This window comes from Lottia gigantea (assembly GCF_000327385.1).
Source record: "Lottia gigantea unplaced genomic scaffold LOTGIsca_32, whole genome shotgun sequence".
NCBI lineage: Eukaryota > Metazoa > Mollusca > Gastropoda > Lottiidae > Lottia > Lottia gigantea.
Genome location: NW_008709073.1, coordinates 1419120 through 1436775, shown reverse-complemented (window position 1 = coordinate 1436775; position 17656 = coordinate 1419120). Strand labels below are relative to the sequence as shown.

At 34.7% G+C, this 17656-nt stretch overlaps 2 protein-coding genes across 2 annotated transcripts; one reads left to right on the top strand and one right to left on the bottom strand.

Moving 5' to 3' along the window:
• Nucleotides 1-898: 898 nt before the first annotated feature.
• On the top strand, nt 899-1369 carry LOTGIDRAFT_99852 (hypothetical protein; the record flags this gene model as incomplete). Its single annotated transcript, XM_009058018.1, has 2 exons — nt 899-1050; nt 1237-1369. Coding segments are annotated over 2 exons (285 nt in total), but the record flags the coding sequence as incomplete, so codon positions are not given.
• A 3457-nt stretch (nt 1370-4826) lies between these two features.
• Nucleotides 4827-14087, bottom strand: LOTGIDRAFT_162081 (hypothetical protein; the record flags this gene model as incomplete). The annotated part of the gene is made up of 9 exons (XM_009058017.1): nt 4827-5388; nt 5817-5913; nt 6203-6446; nt 8255-8418; nt 8955-9131; nt 9643-9750; nt 10125-10257; nt 10750-10942; nt 14071-14087. The coding sequence occupies 9 exons, from the start codon at nt 14085-14087 to the stop codon at nt 4827-4829; spliced, it is 1695 nt and encodes a 564-aa protein (XP_009056265.1).
• Nucleotides 14088-17656: the final 3569 nt, after the last annotated feature.

Genomic DNA, 17656 nt, shown 5'->3' with positions numbered 1-17656 from the left:
GCGGTAACAGTAAATTCCAAGAAGCAAGAAGAATAGTCATTGCACTTGTTCAGGTATGTTCGACGTTAGTCAGCCGCAGCAATAGTCATTTCAATTTTTATGTTCTTAACACCACTGTACTATATCATTTGCAAAGGTCATTTCAATCTTCTGGTGTTCGTCATAGCACTTTTCTTTCTCTCGTGTAAGTGCAATGATTGTTATCCATAGCATTGGTCATATCATTCTTTATGTGCGATGTCCGTTATGACACTGTGATAGTCACAGCAGTTACCTGTGTGATATTTCTAGTCCATAGCGATGTTTATTTCTCGATATATAGTCATAGCACTTACTCTGTTATCTACAATGTTCATTTCTAGAAGCCGTAAACATAGTTTTTGTTTTACTTTGTGTAAATGTGGTGATTTTTAGTATTACCCTTAGCAATTGACAACTATGGATTTTCGTACAATTATAGAGATTAAGTCCGGCGGGTTTGAATTTTCCTCGATTATCTGAACTTATTACCATCCATCACATTACGCCTTTTTCATACATCTATGTTTGTTTCCAGAAATTCGTTTATGAAGAATATCTACCCCAAATATTGAACGAAAAATATATTTTGAAATATGGACTCGACAAATATACTTACAAATATGATTCGAGCATTGAAGTGAGAATTTCCAACGTATTCGCTACAGCTGCTATTAAATTCGTTGCTGCTTTATCACCAGATTATATTGACATCCGTGGTCGTAAGATTCGATTGAGGGATACTTACAACAACCCCGAGATGGTATTTGATGAATTACCAGAACTCATCGAAGAAATGTTGCAGCAACCCACAGAAGAAAGAAATCGATTTATCTCCAAAGAACTTACTGATCACTTCTTGGAAGATGGTAGCAGGTCGTTTGATGAAGTTGCCAGCATTATTCAAAGAGGTCGAGATCACGGAGTACCACCTTACAACTGGTTCAGACAATTCTGTGGTCTTCCCATCGTTCGATCTTTCAATTCCAGAGTTTTTGGTGACGCTGGTCCTTATCTTAGAAAAGTCTACAAGTAAGCTTTTAATTGATCCTTCCTTCTTCACTCGGTATTATGGATTTATTGGATAATAGAGGCATTCTAGTATATATTTATGACACCAGATAAGTCCACTCCACTCCACCGATGAACGAATATCGTTAATTTTTTGTAGGAATCTTAGATCAGAGTGCCGATTGTAACATGATGTTTTAATTTTAGGAGTGTTGATGATATTGATATTTATACTGGTGCTATGTCAGAACCCAATCTTCCAGGTTCTCTTTTGGGCGAAACATTCTCTTGTATTTTTGCTCGGCAATTCCGAGATCTGAAATTTGGTGACAGTTTCTTCTACTTAAGCGATGACCCACTTAGAGGCTTTTCAAAAGGTATGTTTAATGAGGAAGCATCGCCTGGCTTTCTGTGCTACAAATCTGTCGTACACATGAATCAGATGAGATCACAGGTGACATTAGTTCTCAGACAAAAAAAAAAAAAAAATAACATTAATACAATCGTTTCGGAATGATTGGAATGAAACGGAATGATTCGATGATTTCTATATAGTCAACTACAGTAGATACTCACATGATTAATACCCAGCTTGATTATGATTTAATTCAGACAGTATTTTCTATTTAAGAACAAAGACGAGAGCTGGATACTATCACATTATCTAAAGCCATGTGCTTTGTGTTTGGATTGGAAGCAGTTCAAATGAATCCTCTCAGAGTACCTTCTGCACAGTGAGTGTTTTAATTTCATAATATCTTATAAGTAACATACTGACAAGGGAGTAAATGTGGATTCGTTCCCCGATGCTGGTCACAGTCTCGACCGTATGGAGTTCAAGCATGGGGTCGGGTGAAAACAGCATTCACCGACGGGAGGTGTGTGGCGAATTTATCCTATGAAATCAGAAGGTACATCTTCTTTAATCTACTTAATAAAGTGACGTCACTTAATAGAATCAAACTTTCTGTGGTTTCAACATTACGTTTTAAATACCTACAGATTTTGTAGATTAAATGGACGTCGTATTTGCTTTCTGACAGTGAGAGGGTAACTGAAGTAGAGTTTCGTACCCTATTAAATATGTCACGCCAATATTTTTTCTACTTGCAGGAACCCTCTAAGTGATTGTGAACAAATGCCATCTTTTTTCTCATTTCTTGAAGATCCATCCGAAGGACCTCGCTCTAATCTCCTATCCCGAGTCTCACAGAGCGAATCTGTAGCTTCCCTATCAGGAATCATGCCACGATTTTTTGATGCCGAATCAGCAGGCCCATCCATGAAAGACAACGGATATGAAGGTGTAGGTAATGTTTTGCCTCCCGCGTTTACCACCAACGGTGTATCTAAAACAGTCGTTGGTGCGTCGCCACGAGGTTCAGAGAGGTTTCGTGACGTCGAAGTAGAAGATCCCGAAGGTGGCTTCGGAATGCCGCTGCCAGGAGTGCCAATACCAAGCATGTCTTCTAATACAGTCGCCGTTTCACAAGGAGACCCTTTGAATGAACTCACACAAATGGGAGGTACGGTAGATGGTGAAGTTGAGGTAGAAGAACCCGAAATACCCGGACCTCAAGAGGGTAAAGCATCTGGTAGTTTGCCGAGGGCGTTTACTGATGGTAGGCAAATGCCACTAGGTTCGTCTCCGGGTTCATTAGGTGGTGTACAAGGAAGTGCCACTCAGCCAGATGCATTAGATCCCACTATTTTACCCGGTGTACCTTTAGATTTACAACCTAAAGCTCAAGACCCCACTAAATTACCTGGTGTTCCAGAATATCTCCAACCAAAACCTAAATCATCTGGTCTGTCTACACAAGGGGCTGTCGGAGGTGAGATGGGCAAAGGTGAAATCGAACTTGAAGATCAACTTGGTTCCCATGGTGTCGCTGGGGGTGCCGTTGAAGTAGGAGAAGCAGAGGGTGCAGCCGGTGGAATTGATGGATCGGTTGGAAGTGGTGGAATGGGAGGAAGTGTCGGAGTAGGTGGAAGTGGTGGAATGGGGGGAAGTGTCGGAGTAGGTGGAATGGGAGGAAGTGTCGGAGTAGGTGGAAGTGGTGGAATGGGAGGAAGTGTCGGAGTAGGTGGAATGGGAGGAAGTGTCGGAGTAGGTGGAAGTGTCGGATCTGGAGGAAGTGGTGGATCTAGAGGCGCAGGAGGATCAGGTGATGATGGAGATGATTGTTGTCAAGATGATTCTAAGTGTTCTGACGACGAGAAACAAAAATACTGCAAAAACTCGGACACAAAGTAAATTTGTTATGATACTTAAACATATTCAGTCCGAACCATGAACCGTTGAAGGTGATATAAAGGAACATCCGCGCTTGATAGACAGTACAGAGCAATTGACGTTCTCAGTGGTAAGTGAATTGGAACTAAAAAAGTCATTAAAATATATTTATAATTGTGTATAAAATATAAGCACCAATGATAATATAATGTGTTTACATAACTGATTATGATAATTGGTATTTATTGTAATTGTTAAATAAAACAATTTAATTAATTGAATTAGTAATCTTTTTGTTATTTGTTGTCAGTACAAACATAATGGATCTTAAACGAGTGCTTATGTAAATTTATGAAATGAGTTGCCAGATTTAGATTTAATATATACCGAACCTAGGCGAGGGCTTTATTTAATCCGGCAACGCATTTAATAAATTTCAACCATTTTTGGCAGGGATAATAACATAGGTTTATCTATTAGGTTTATCTAAAAATCTTTTGAATATACACAATTTAGAAAGTTAACAAAATATTTTGCATATCATCGCCACATAAAATATACGACCTAACTTGCATAGTTATTAATCTGTGCTACGAGTTCATATCGCATTTATGAACCCATGTTATGAACCTGTGAATACTGCTGTTGTGTGATCAATAAAAATTTAATTCTTCCAGAAGTGTCATAATTTAAAGGGATGCTGTTCTCTATATTTTTCAGATGCAGATATTATGACAAATTCGATATTTTGTGCACGTGAAATTTAGACAGTCTTTTATCAATTTATGAAGACTCCAACATTGGACTTTTATTTTTTTTTTGTGATAAACATAACAACATAACAGTGTTTAGAAGAGTACATATCCATTAGTTTTTTTTACATATAATAATAAACACAGTTTTATAAATACAAGTGGAAGCGAAAAACGTAGCAAAAATTATTGGGTATATTTACATAATAAGCATTACATTTCAAGTAAAAAAGGGTCTGGACATCGGGGTTTCCGAAAAGTTGCCGACCGACGGTATTCAACCTTGAGAAAATAAAGATGTAGTCTATCAGTGGCCACTTGGCGATAATTTCATGGATTATATATATAAGGGTTTTCAACCTTTTTCTTTCCATTACCCCTTTCAGGATCCTTGATCGATTGCATTACTCCATATCCCCTTATAAATCTTAACTATTTCGGAATTTTCCCGTAGGCTTGACTTACAATCCCCCCCCCCCCAGCACCCCCCGCCCCATCCCCTCCATTTTTCCCTATTTTTTTTTATCAAAATTACCCCCAGATTGAAAACCTCTGCTCTATGGTACCCAAATAAAGATGGAATGGAACACCAAAATGTTACAAAAACGTCGCATGTAGATTTGCTAATCTGTGTTCTCTAACTGTTGGGAAAACAAAAAACCTTTTAAAAGAACTATACTCTACTATGAGTTAAGTACACTTCTGGTAATATTATCAGGAACATTCGAAATGTTGTTATAGTTGTAAAGAAAATAGTGTGTTACTTGTTATGTATGTATAATATAAAATGTAGGCCTATAAAGAATTCATTAAAATCGACCACAAAGACTGATCACCATAGTTGTTGTAAGAAGGAGAAACTTATGGACAAACATTGTGGTTGCTTCATTTGCACCTTTCTCGGTAGTGGTAGCTTTTGTCGGGATAGATGCCTTGCAGTTCTCCAACATGATAAAAAAACTTTCTTCTTGTGTGTTATTCCTCAACATCGAAGTTTTCATGAGATCATAGTAATCACCTTTCATACAGGCATGGTTCATCAAGAGTTCTATTTTACTTAAGCATTCTGTGGTACATTCCGTAGAACAGTTCTGCCGTATCTCCGTAAACATACCTTGCTTCGACCTGAATTCAACAAAATTACAACCCAAATATTCCTCGCCGCTATACACTGCACAATAGGGTAAGCTCTTCCATGATGTACAGGACGACATCTTTATATTTTCTTTGGGATAATAGGTGAAAAATCCAAAACACATTTCATCACTTGTGGCGTCTCCAAAGTAGGTTACTTGATCTCGATTCTGAGAATTAAATACGCATCTTGTTTTGATGGTATCGCCAGGCAGTAATTTTATCGGGGTTTTATAACTGAAAACAAATGAAGGCAATAATTTGAATTTAATCGAAACTGCGTATACTAACTACCTGATCGACATGTAGATTAATAGTTTCGCGTCGATTTGTGTCAAATTTCAAATGTTTTGAAATCAATGGAGTTTTATATCCTACTTTTCTGTACCCTATGGGCTAATAAAGATGGGCAACGCGATACAGTGTACATTAGCCCACTCTTTTTCGATTTCAAACTTCAATTCAACTTTAAAATTCAAAAATCTTTTTACTTTGCTCAGACAATGGACGCTTTTTTGCCATGTAAGGGGAAAACTGACAAGGGGAAACTGATAGGTTAGTGAGCAAGCGTCTCACTGAGTCACCGCGGTTCCCTATCAAATTTTCAATGAGTGAATTGATGGGCACGAGCATAAAAATACCAAGAATGTCATCTATTTACTTACTGGATTGGACTGGGATCATCATAGTTGTAGTTTTGATCGTTAGTCAAATCTCGTACCTTGGTACCATTTCGGAACTGTTCAATTTGTTGTACTCTACCTGCAAAATATAAGGTAAGTATTCACGTTGCCTGTTAGACAGCACCATATGTAAATGCGCTGAAGGATACAGGCCTTTTCTTTAATATTCTTTAGTAGGCTTCCCTTGAACCACGAATTATTTTGTGGACAAAATACCAAAATTTCGGGATATGTAGCTATGTTTTTACTTTTACATGAATCATTTTTGGTGGTTATCTTGGATTTATATTTGGACTTTATACATAGATCAGCTGTAATGCACTGTAACATACTGTGAAGTTAACATCTGCACATCGCGTCTTACTTACCTAAGTAATGCATATGGTTGGCAGCGCTAACAATATAAGCTTCAGGGGTTATAAATCTGGAAGTGCAGACTCCTGGACATAAAGCAGTCTCTTCCAGAGAAACAGTTTGTCCGGGAATCTCGAGATAACTGGCACCAACTAAGAAAGTACCAGCATCATACATTCTCTTGTTCTTTGTATAATATAACACCATTCCAGATTGATCTTTGTAATTAGTTTCCAGTGTGGGATTATTCCAATGAAACTGAAACGAGTTAATATGAGTTGTACGAGTTATATATTACTATCTGATTGAAATGAGTTTAACCTTATATTAATATCTGATTAAAATGAGTTTATATTAATATCTGATTAAAATGAGTTTAATCTTATATTAATATCTGATTAAAATGAGTTTATATTACTATCTGATTAAAAACGAGTTTAACCTTAATATACTATCTGATTACAATGAGTTTAACCTTATATTAATATCTGATTAAAATGAGTTTATATTACTATCTGATTAAAAACGAGTTTAACCTTAATATATTATCTGATTACAATGAGTTTAACCTTATATTAATATCTGATTAAAATGAGTTTATATTACTATCCGATTAAAATGAGTTTATATTAATATCTGATTAAAATGAGTTTATATTAATATCTGATTAAAATGAGTTTATATTAGTATCCGATTAAAATGAGTTTATATTACTATCCGATTAAAATGAGTTTATATTAATATCTGATTAAAATGAGTTTAATCTTATATTAATATCTGATTAAAATGAGTTTATATTACTATCTGATTAAAAACGAGTTTAACCTTAATATACTATCTGATTACAATGAGTTTAACCTTATATTAATATCTGATTAAAATGAGTTTATATTACTATCTGATTAAAAACGAGTTTAACCTTAATATATTATCTGATTACAATGAGTTTAACCTTATATTAATATCTGATTAAAATGAGTTTATATTACTATATGATTAAAATGAGTTTATATTACTATCCGATTAAAATGAGTTTATATTACTATCCGATTAAAATGAGTTTATATTAATATCTGATTAAAATGAGTTTATATTAATATCTGATTAAAATGAGTTTATATTAGTATCCGATTAAAATGAGTTTATATTACTATCCGATTAAAATGAGTTTATATTACTATCTGATTAAAATGAGTTTATATTAATATCTAATTAAAATGAGTTTATATTACTATCTGATTAAAATGAGTTTATATTAATATCTAATTAAAATGAGTTTATATTACTATCCGATTAAAATGAGTTTATATTAATATTTGATTAAAATGAGTTTATATTTTTATCTGATTACAATGAGTTTATATTACTATCCGATTAAAATGAGTTTATATTAATATCTGATTAAAATGAGTTTATATTACTATCTGATTAAAAACGCGTTTAACCTTATATAAATATCTGATTACAATGAGTTTATATTAATATCTGATTAAAATGAGTTTAACCTTATATTACTATCTGATTAAAATGAGTTTATATTACTATCTGATTAAAATGAGTTTATATTAATATCTGATTAAAATGAGTTTATATTACTATCTGATTAAAATGTGTATATATTACTATCTGATTAAAATGAGTTTATATTACTATATGATTAAAATGAGTTTATATTACTATCTGATTACAGTGAGTTTATATTACTATCTGATTAAAATGAGTTTATATTACTATCTGATTAAAATGAGTTTATATTACTATCTGATTAAAAACGAGTTTAACCTTAGATTACTATCTGATTACAATGAGTTTAACCTTATATTACTAAAATGAGTTTAACCGTATATTAAAATGAGTTTAACCTCATATTACTATCTGCTTAGAATGATTCAGATGAGTTTTAACCTTATAATTACTGATTACCTTTTTGATAAATGAAGATTTTTTTTCAAATTAAAATAGCAAAATAAAACAGATTATTTTGAAATAATATAATATGAAATTTAAATATGAAATAACTACAATTAAATATTTATCGTTCGGATTTAAAATACATTAGATATTACCTGAAGAGCGACTCTCTTAAAACCCTGAGAACCGATTCTGAAGCCAACATTTTCATGGAAACACTGCCCAGACAAGCCTATCGTCCAGATTGCAATTATTTCACCACATTCGTCACTGGCTATCATACCACATTGATGAGGTGTGGATCTTAGCGTGTGATTATCTACAAAACAGATAACAAGTTTTGTGTATCCATCCCCATTTCATAATAGGCTGGGCAGCCTAACAAGATAAGTCAAGATAAACGTCCTCGGGAACATTACTACCCATACTCTAGACATACATCAGTCACGGGTTTGATCTGATCTAAGTGTCATTGTCAGATATATAGCAATGTAAGCAGTGGTTATATACTCTATTATAACATATTGCTTGGATACGTTGAAAAAATAATGGTCATGGGTTCTAAACTTAGCTGGCTAAGCATGCAAAAACCAATGACCTATACAGGGTGCCATGAGTTTTGACCAAGCTCTAAAACATGACAAACAAAGTATGTGAACAGAAAGGTCGTACTCGCTTACTTCCCCTTGTTGTACCTCGACATATTGTAGATGTACACAAACAATGAGTCGAGTGAAGTTACCTACAAGCGTTACACCTTCACACTGACGAAAATCTTCGTTCCTGCATTTTTGTGTCCAAACATATATAGGCAAAACATGGTAAAGGAAAATCAAAACCGACCGGAATACTTACCGCTTGAACATCCAAAGAGTAAAGCATGATGCATTACGTTTGTGTTATTTACCAACATCTCGGTAGCAATCAAATGAAAGTCATCGCTTGAATCCACTTCGAATTCAGTACAGATATATGATGTGTCTTGTATTGGGACATCGGTCAGTGGAAATCTTAAAGTCATATTCTTTATATCTGGAACATAGAGAAGATTTTATTTCTAACGATTGATTAAAGGGACAGTGGCGCAATTTTCATACTTCAGTTTCAGAAACGGGAAGTGTTCAGCTAAGCCAATGAGTAATAGTGTTCACAGCTCACCGTTGAAATTTGAGCTCTCAAATCCATGAGTGTCCAGAACTATCCGCGTTTGAATGTTAAAATGACCATATACTGTGTGAAATTTTGAAAAGACATATATAGAAATAGTGAGTAAAATTCCTTGTTTGAAGTATTTTAAAGGAATTATGCGATTTCCGTACATTTCTAGTACTTCTGAAGACTATTTACATATATTCAAGACCAAAATCAACCCCCCAAAATGCCGCAGCTGTCCCTTTAAATCTTAAAAAAAAAATATGGTTCAGCGCTCGGGCTTCTTGGCACAAATTAGATCCATTGATTCCACTGTCAAATAGTTTGATTACGAAATTGCTTTTAGAATGGACCCAGACAAATAGCAATTTAATAATTTAATATTTCTTACCAGGGTCACTCTGAAGAGCCGGGCAATCAAATTTATCAGGCTCACATTCCGATTCTAACCAAGATAGTTGATGTTGACATTTTGGATCTGTCCATGGCTCACAAATGCCTAGAAAATTAATCAACAGAAATAACAGAAAGTAAAAACCTCTATATCCATAAAATCCAATACAAACGACAGGAAAATAACCAGTACGTTAATGGGAACCATTTTTAATCGTATACCATATTGAGTTCTGCTAAGACTTCGTCTTCCGGAACATTTATGTCACTCTGTGATATGATCAGGTTGGATATCCTTTTCCGCAAGTCCTATTGGTAAATTCTACCCGACAAAGGCTATGTTGACATCTGGACAACGCTCACTTGTACAATGCTCACTCCCTTCTCTGGAAGTGTACATAGTTACCCTGTGAATCTTTTGTCAGACAGCCGAGACATATGCGCAAGATTAAACATAAGTACGCAAGGAACGAAGCAAACCTGGGTGAGATATTTTTTCAGCTGTGGGTGGATTATCACCCGCGGTCCAGCTACAAGACGGATCACCTAATTCTTGACCATTAGTCATTCCATCACCATCAGAATCCTTCTGACACAGCTCTTTAGTCCATACCTAGAATATATATTAACTGGTTTCATCGGATATGCCCATAGTTTACCAAAGAATAGAGATGTACCAATACTTGCAAGGAAACTGAAGGAGCATTAACAGTAGACTGCACATACTGATTTTTTTTAAAACCAGGTTGGAAACCCTTGGTGATAGGTAATAAGGGTTGACATTGTCAAGGCGTGGAGATGAAGCAATAAATTAAATTTATTTGTGCTACAAGCTGTGTAGTTGAAAGATTCCTTTTAAAAAAATAGCTTGTATCGCTATCAAGGCATACAATTCTACTCAGTTCCCTTTCCATTGAACAAATCCCCTTTCTGTGGCTAGCAATGGCCCCAAAAATGCCAACAAAATTCAGATGGCCTCGTGATGAATTTTGAGTATTTAGAGGCTTAACTTTCACAGTAAAATAAGGCCTTTCACAGGCCCTAAATACGCTACTGAACAAATTATAAGCAGAAAGAAACACTCGCCCATTACATTTCGACTGACCTTTCCAGCGGTTTTAAAATCTTCACCAAACGGGTTTCTATAGCCAGCGCCCTCCTTTTTTCTGTGTCCCACACCCTGCCAAATGTAATTTACTTTACATGGATGAGGCACATAATTTCCATTTGGTATTTTACTTTTGTATGAACCGTAACCATGAACACAGTTACACAATAAACATAATATTAGTGTAAGGCTGAAAATGTAAGAAAATCCACCAAAACGTAATATTAAATGTTCTGTTATGTAGCCTCCGAAAATGTATTGGATATACCTATACTTCCATTTTTTGAGCGTGGCAGTGGCAATTGTAGGGTGGGGGTGGCGTGTTCGGTGGGGGGGGGGGGGGGGGGTGGCTCTTAGTGCTTAGCACTGTGAGCCCTATAGACAATTCTGTAAACCCGATTCGGCCCCTCCACTTAATGATTCATAGAAACGCCACTGCGGTGCAGAGTAGGTCCTTTTTGGCGAAATTTTTCTTTTTTTTGCTAAAATATTGGGAAAACACCAAAATCTAGAGAAATGTGCACTTAAACTTATCTGAAAGTTTTAAATAAAAAATCCAGCCGTTTATTTCTAAACACCAAAAATATTTTAAAACATTACGTAAGGTTTTGACGTTCGTTATGCTTTTTGGAAGTTGATTGAAATCTACTATACGGATTTGAGTAAAATAAACGCCTAATTGTAGAGAAATATGTTTCCTACGTATTCTACAGGTTTTAATTTAATATCAAGCCATTATAAAGTCAAATACCAAAAACTAGGTCAAACTGCTTAATAAACAATTAGTATTCTCAGTTTATAATTAATCCTTTTAAATCAAATTCAGTTTGATCAAGAAGATACATAGATATAAATAGCATACTTTAGAAATATTTTCAAGTATAATTTACGACGTTTTTAATACTGAAAACTTTTCACAAAAAAGCCGAATACTCCGTTAAAACCTAACGCAAGCTCTCAATTACAATGTCATGTGATAGTAAAATTCTCACCCAGTAATTTTCCACTTAATAAAAGATTTAGCCTTGCTGATTGGATGAAAAGGATTTTATTTTGTAAATTCTTTTAAACCTTTCACAATAACAAAGTAGGTCGTATAAATTTCGATTACCCAACAACACTGCCTACAATGCTAAGATCCTCTTCTCGTAAAATTAGTTGATCAAACTTGACCAAGACGTTCATAGCATTTAAAAACCAACTCGTGTCTACGAAATAATCATTACAGTTATACTAACTCTTAGGATGACCAAAAAAATGAAATTTTAAACCTGGCCAAAATGAGTTTTTGTTCATCAGTGGACTTACCTGATGTCAAAAATATACAACAGAATCTCTCTATATAATCCAATAAATCTATGAAACTAAGTAATAATCCATTAAATCCAGTAATTTTCAAACAAGCTCAGAAGCGCAATTACTTAATTACTTAGTTTGATGGATGTATCGTCTTATATAGACAAAGAGATTCTATTCTTTAGTCATGGCACCAGGGTATTATATTATTTAATACCAGTGTATATTTTACACAAATTTGAGACTTTTAATTTTATGTCCATTATAAGAGGTATTTTTGTTCTGTAATATCCGGGAATTACCAAACCAAGCCTAATTTTATTCAAATAACCCTGAACTTTTTCTTATTAAATCTTTAGCAATAATGCTCAGTTCACACCAACGGCGCTTTGATGGCGCTTTAAAGCGGCGTTCAAAGCGGTACCAAAGCGTAACAAAGCTCGACTAAAGCGCCAGGGTCATAATAGATCGTTGGAAAGCTTTGAGCAAAGCTGGATATTTGGCAAGAGCGCCAAAATTTTTTAAACTGTTTAATGATTTTGGGCGCTCTGTCACGAATTGATTAAAGCGCCGAGAACGTATCAAAGCTTAACAAAGCGTAACAAAGTTCAGCAAAGCTTGACTCAAAGCGTAGGAAAGCTTAACAGAGCTTTATTCAAAGCGGGGACCCCAGTCTTCACGGTCTGTCACCACTTGATCAAGAGCGGCATGAAATCGGCCATTTCGAAATTTTCCAATGCGTAACAGAGCTTAACAATGCACAACAGAGCTTGATAATCGTATCAGAGCGTGATTTAAGGCGTCATAACCGTATCAAAGCTTAATAAAGCTTATCAAAGCGTGATTTAAAGCGTAACAAGGCCTGATCAAATCGGGAAATAATTTGTCCCTAAAGCGTAACCAATTCGTATCAGAGCTTATCAGAGCGTAACATTACTTAGGAGATCGTGATATTTTTGAAAAGTAAATAAAAAATGATGGCGCTTTGCTCGCAGATTTAAAGCGCCGCATTCGCCGTTGGTGTGAACTAGGCATAATAAATACATGGTATAAAATTTGATTACACAACAACTGCCTCAAAAATAAAACCAATTAGCTTTTTTCGTAAATTACTTGACCAAAGTACCATGTCCAAAGCATTTTAAAACTTATTAAAGCAAGTTTGGCTTCGTTTCAGAGCTAACCACCCTGTTTTTTTCTAAATGTACAAATTTCTATGTATCCTTTAAAAAGATCCGCAATTTTTATAAATTAAGATATTTCTTGTTTTGTGTTTTGTAGCCTAAAAAAATGACCTTGATCTATGTACTTAGTTCTCTATGTTTTGTACCAAATATCTACATATGATCTATATAGAAATATAGAAATAGTTATATTTCTTTATCACTCTATAATGTAGACGAAGACTGTCCCCTGATCAATTTGATGTGTATATGAAGAAAAATTGTTCACGACTAAAAAAAAAAAAAAAAAAAAAAAAAAGAAAAAAATTAAACAGTTAAAATGTTTTTTTATTGTATATTATATCTATATTCCTTTTATTTTATTTTTTTTTATCTTATTGTGCTGTTTTTATATTTGTATGCTGCCAATAAAGGGTGTATAATATGCAATAAATCTTATATCATTAACGCCATTAATCTGGGACATCGTACCAACCATCAACCAACCAAACTTACAGCAGAAAACATGTAGCTAAATAAAATGTAATACCCGTTCTTACCTTATGAAAACCTCCGTATTTATTAGAGAGTTATCAGAGAGCTTAAGTCATCTACAGCTATTTGTGCTGTTTATATTTGTATTCAAAGTCCATTGAGCATAAGTGAAATAACTCAAGTATTTATGTAAGGTATAGGTAATGAAGGGTTTTCCGTCACATTACGCTATAATTGTATGGGTGTATATGCAATAAATCTTATATCATTAACGCCATTAATCTGGGACATCGTACCAACCATCAACCAACCAAACTAACAGCAGAAAACATGTAGCTAAATAAAATGTAATACCCGTTCTTACCTTATGAAAACCTCCATATTTATTAGAGAGTTATCAGAGAGCTTAAGTCATCTACAGCTATTTGTGCTGTTTATATTTGTATTCAAAGTCCATTGAGCATAAGTGAAATAACTCAAGTATTTATGTAAGGTATAGGTAATGAAGGGTTTTCCGTCACATTACGCTATAATTGTATGGGTGTATATGCAATAAATCTTATATCATTAACGCCATTAATCTGGGACATCGTACCAACCATCAACCAACCAAACTAACAGCAGAAAACATGTAGCTAAATAAAATGTAATACCCGTTCTTACCTTATGAAAACCTCCATATTTATTAGAGAGTTATCAGAGAGCTTAAGTCATCTACAGCTATTTGTGCTGTTTATATTTGTATTCAAAGTCCATTGAGCATAAGTGAAATAACTCAAGTATTTATGTAAGGTATAGGTAATGAAGGGTTTTCCGTCACATTACGCTATAATTGTATGGGTGTATATGCAATAAATCTTATATCATTAACGCCATTAATCTGGGACATCGTACCAACCATCAACCAACCAAACTAACAGCAGAAAACATGTAGCTAAATAAAATGTAATACCCGTTCTTACCTTATGAAAACCTCCATATTTATTAGAGAGTTATCAGAGAGCTTAAGTCATCTACTGCTATTTGTGCTGTTTATATTTGTTTTTAAGGTCAACTGATCATAAGTGAAATTACTCAAGTATTTATGTAAGGTATAGGTAATGAAGGGTTTTCAGTTACAAAACGGTATAATTGTATGGTGCTCGTTGAAGTCGTTATACATGGGCAGGTATACAATCCTTCTTTTCTCAGACAGTCCCAGCTTTTGACAAATATAATGTGAGAAAAGTAGACATCCGTGTTATAATAAGTTCATTGGGATCAAAATGCATCAGCTTAAAATCACGTTAATCCCGGTGGGTTCGTTTTGCCGCATTTTCCAACTTGCCGCATCGTGCCCAACTGCACAAAAACGACTTGTGAAAAGAAACTAAAAGGTTTCTGGTAAAATCCGGAATGGCCATTTGTTTCACATGAAACGAAATATTTCAATCTGTTGTCCCGCATCGATTTTCTGTGGACCTGTTAGGGAAATCGAAACTATAGTTTCAAGACTTTCGTACTGTGCCTTTTTACGGAGGCATACTCTTCGCTATGACAATACCGAGTTTTCAAAATATAACCCTCACCGCTCACAGTTTTAGATTCCGCAATACTTATTTTCCTGTGGATCCATCCGATGTCTGAACTGTCATTTTTTCTAAACAATTACAGGTTCGTCTATTTTTGTCTCCAACTGCCGACGGTAGTGTGGAGCCAATCAAATCCAGCTTCTACCTTGTCCACCAGGACATTCTGGGACTTATCTGGAACCAGTGGGGGTTGAGCCACTGTCGAATTATAGGGCACATCTAATACGAGAATCCTAAATTTCTCCTCGCTTGATAATTCTGATTTACTATTCAGAAGATTTTCCCTTCTAGACATTTCAGTTGCCATTTTTTCTAGCACGTGGGTGACGTTATAGGCACGCAGTAAAGGGAAATAACTCTTGCAAGTTATGAGCAATATTTTATTTATTGAACTTTCGTTTTATGGATTTATGTATTTTGTATTACGGTTCTGATCGTTTGTACTTGGTATTTATTTTATTCCAGATTTTACCATAAAACTATAGTTTCGATTTCCCTAACAGGTCCAAATTATAAATAAAACAGATTAAAATATTCCGTTTCATGTGAAACAAATGGCCATTCCGAATTTTATCAGAAACCTTTAGTTTAGCAAGTCGTTTTTGTGCAGTTGGGCACGATGCGGCAAGTTGGACAATGCAGCAAAACGAACCCACCACGTTAATCCTTGATGGGAATTTGAAAAGTACACTATATATTGAATCTGATTTGATAATAATTTAACTAATCTCGTTTAATTGTATCGTTTGCTTTGTTTGTGTTATGTAGGACACAGGTCCGTAGACGGATTTGAATTGGGGAGTGGTGGTAATTTATCCAGACGGGCAATGGGGGATTTGTGGGGTGGTAAAAATTTGAATTGTGTGATTTAAATTTTTTACTCAATCCAATTTTGCGGGGGAGGGGTTGGATCGCACCCCCGTAGCTACGGACCTGGTCATGAAAACGGCATTATCAAAAGACGGTACCACACGGGACCTTGGTTTGTCGGTCGATCAAAAACAATACCAATTTCGTTCAGTCTCTCTGAATTGTATCACTGACATAATAACGGGGGAAGGTAAAAATGTCTTGACCTATACCATATGAATACATAGTTGATTGATCACCTGCGAACATACGCATTAATATAATAAACACCAGTGTAAGATAATAGTCTATGACATTGTTTAAACAGTTGAAAGAACATCGTGAGAAGTTATTACGAACTGTGCTTAATACCTTGGCATCATTAGCCACATTTCTTGTACCACGAAAGTTTGTAAATGCGGACATTTGATATTTAACACTCAGTATATATACGTAGTAATTCGACCCTGTGTCAGTTTTATATCTTGATAATTATTTCCAATGACAGAAACCACATTTTGGGTTCAAGTTGGTTTATTCCATATCGCCCCTTCCCATTTCACCACTACCCATTGTGTCCCTTCCTTTTCTTTTTTTCCCCTTTCCCGTTCTGTCCACTTTCTTATATATACGGCGATATGGGAAAGGTACCGAACGGAAAAAGGGGCGAAAAGGGAATAATTTACGGGCGAATTGATGTTATTTGGAACAATTCCATGCCCTTTACCTTCTTTTCACATGGTGAATGGAATAAAGTGCAAAAAAGTGCAAGAAATAAAATGATGACAATAGCTAACATACACCCACAACACCGTTGCTACATATCTTGTTTACAGAAGCAAAGTGGACAAAAAACTGAGGGTGACAGAACAAACAACCATTTTTGACGAGGATAATAACATAGGTTTATCTATAAATCTTTTGAATATACACAATTTAGAAAGTTAACAAAATATTTTGCATATTTATCGTCGCCACACAAATATATGACCTAATTTGCATAATTATTAATCTGTGCTACGAGTTCATATCGTATTTATGAACCCATGTTATGAACCTATGAATACTGTTGTTGTGTGATCAATAAAAATGTAATACTTCCAGAAGTGTCATAATTTTGCTGTTCTCTATATTTTTGCAGATGCAGATATAATGACAATATTTTGAAATATCGGTATGTCGGTATGTCTTTTATCAAGTTATCAAGACCCCAACATTGGACTTATTTTATTTTGGTGATATACATAACTACATAACAATATTTAGAAGAGTACATATCCATTAGTTTTTTTACATATAATAATAAACACAGTTTTATAAATACAAGTGGAAGCGAAAAACGTAGCAAAGAATTATTGAGTATCATATTGATTTACATAATAATCATTACATTTCAAGTAAAAAGCGTCTGGATATCGGGGATTCCGGAAAGTTGCCAACCGACGGTATTCAATATGAGAAAATAAAGATGTAGTCTATCAGTGGCCACTTGGCGATAATTTCATGGATTATATATATAACTCCGTGGCA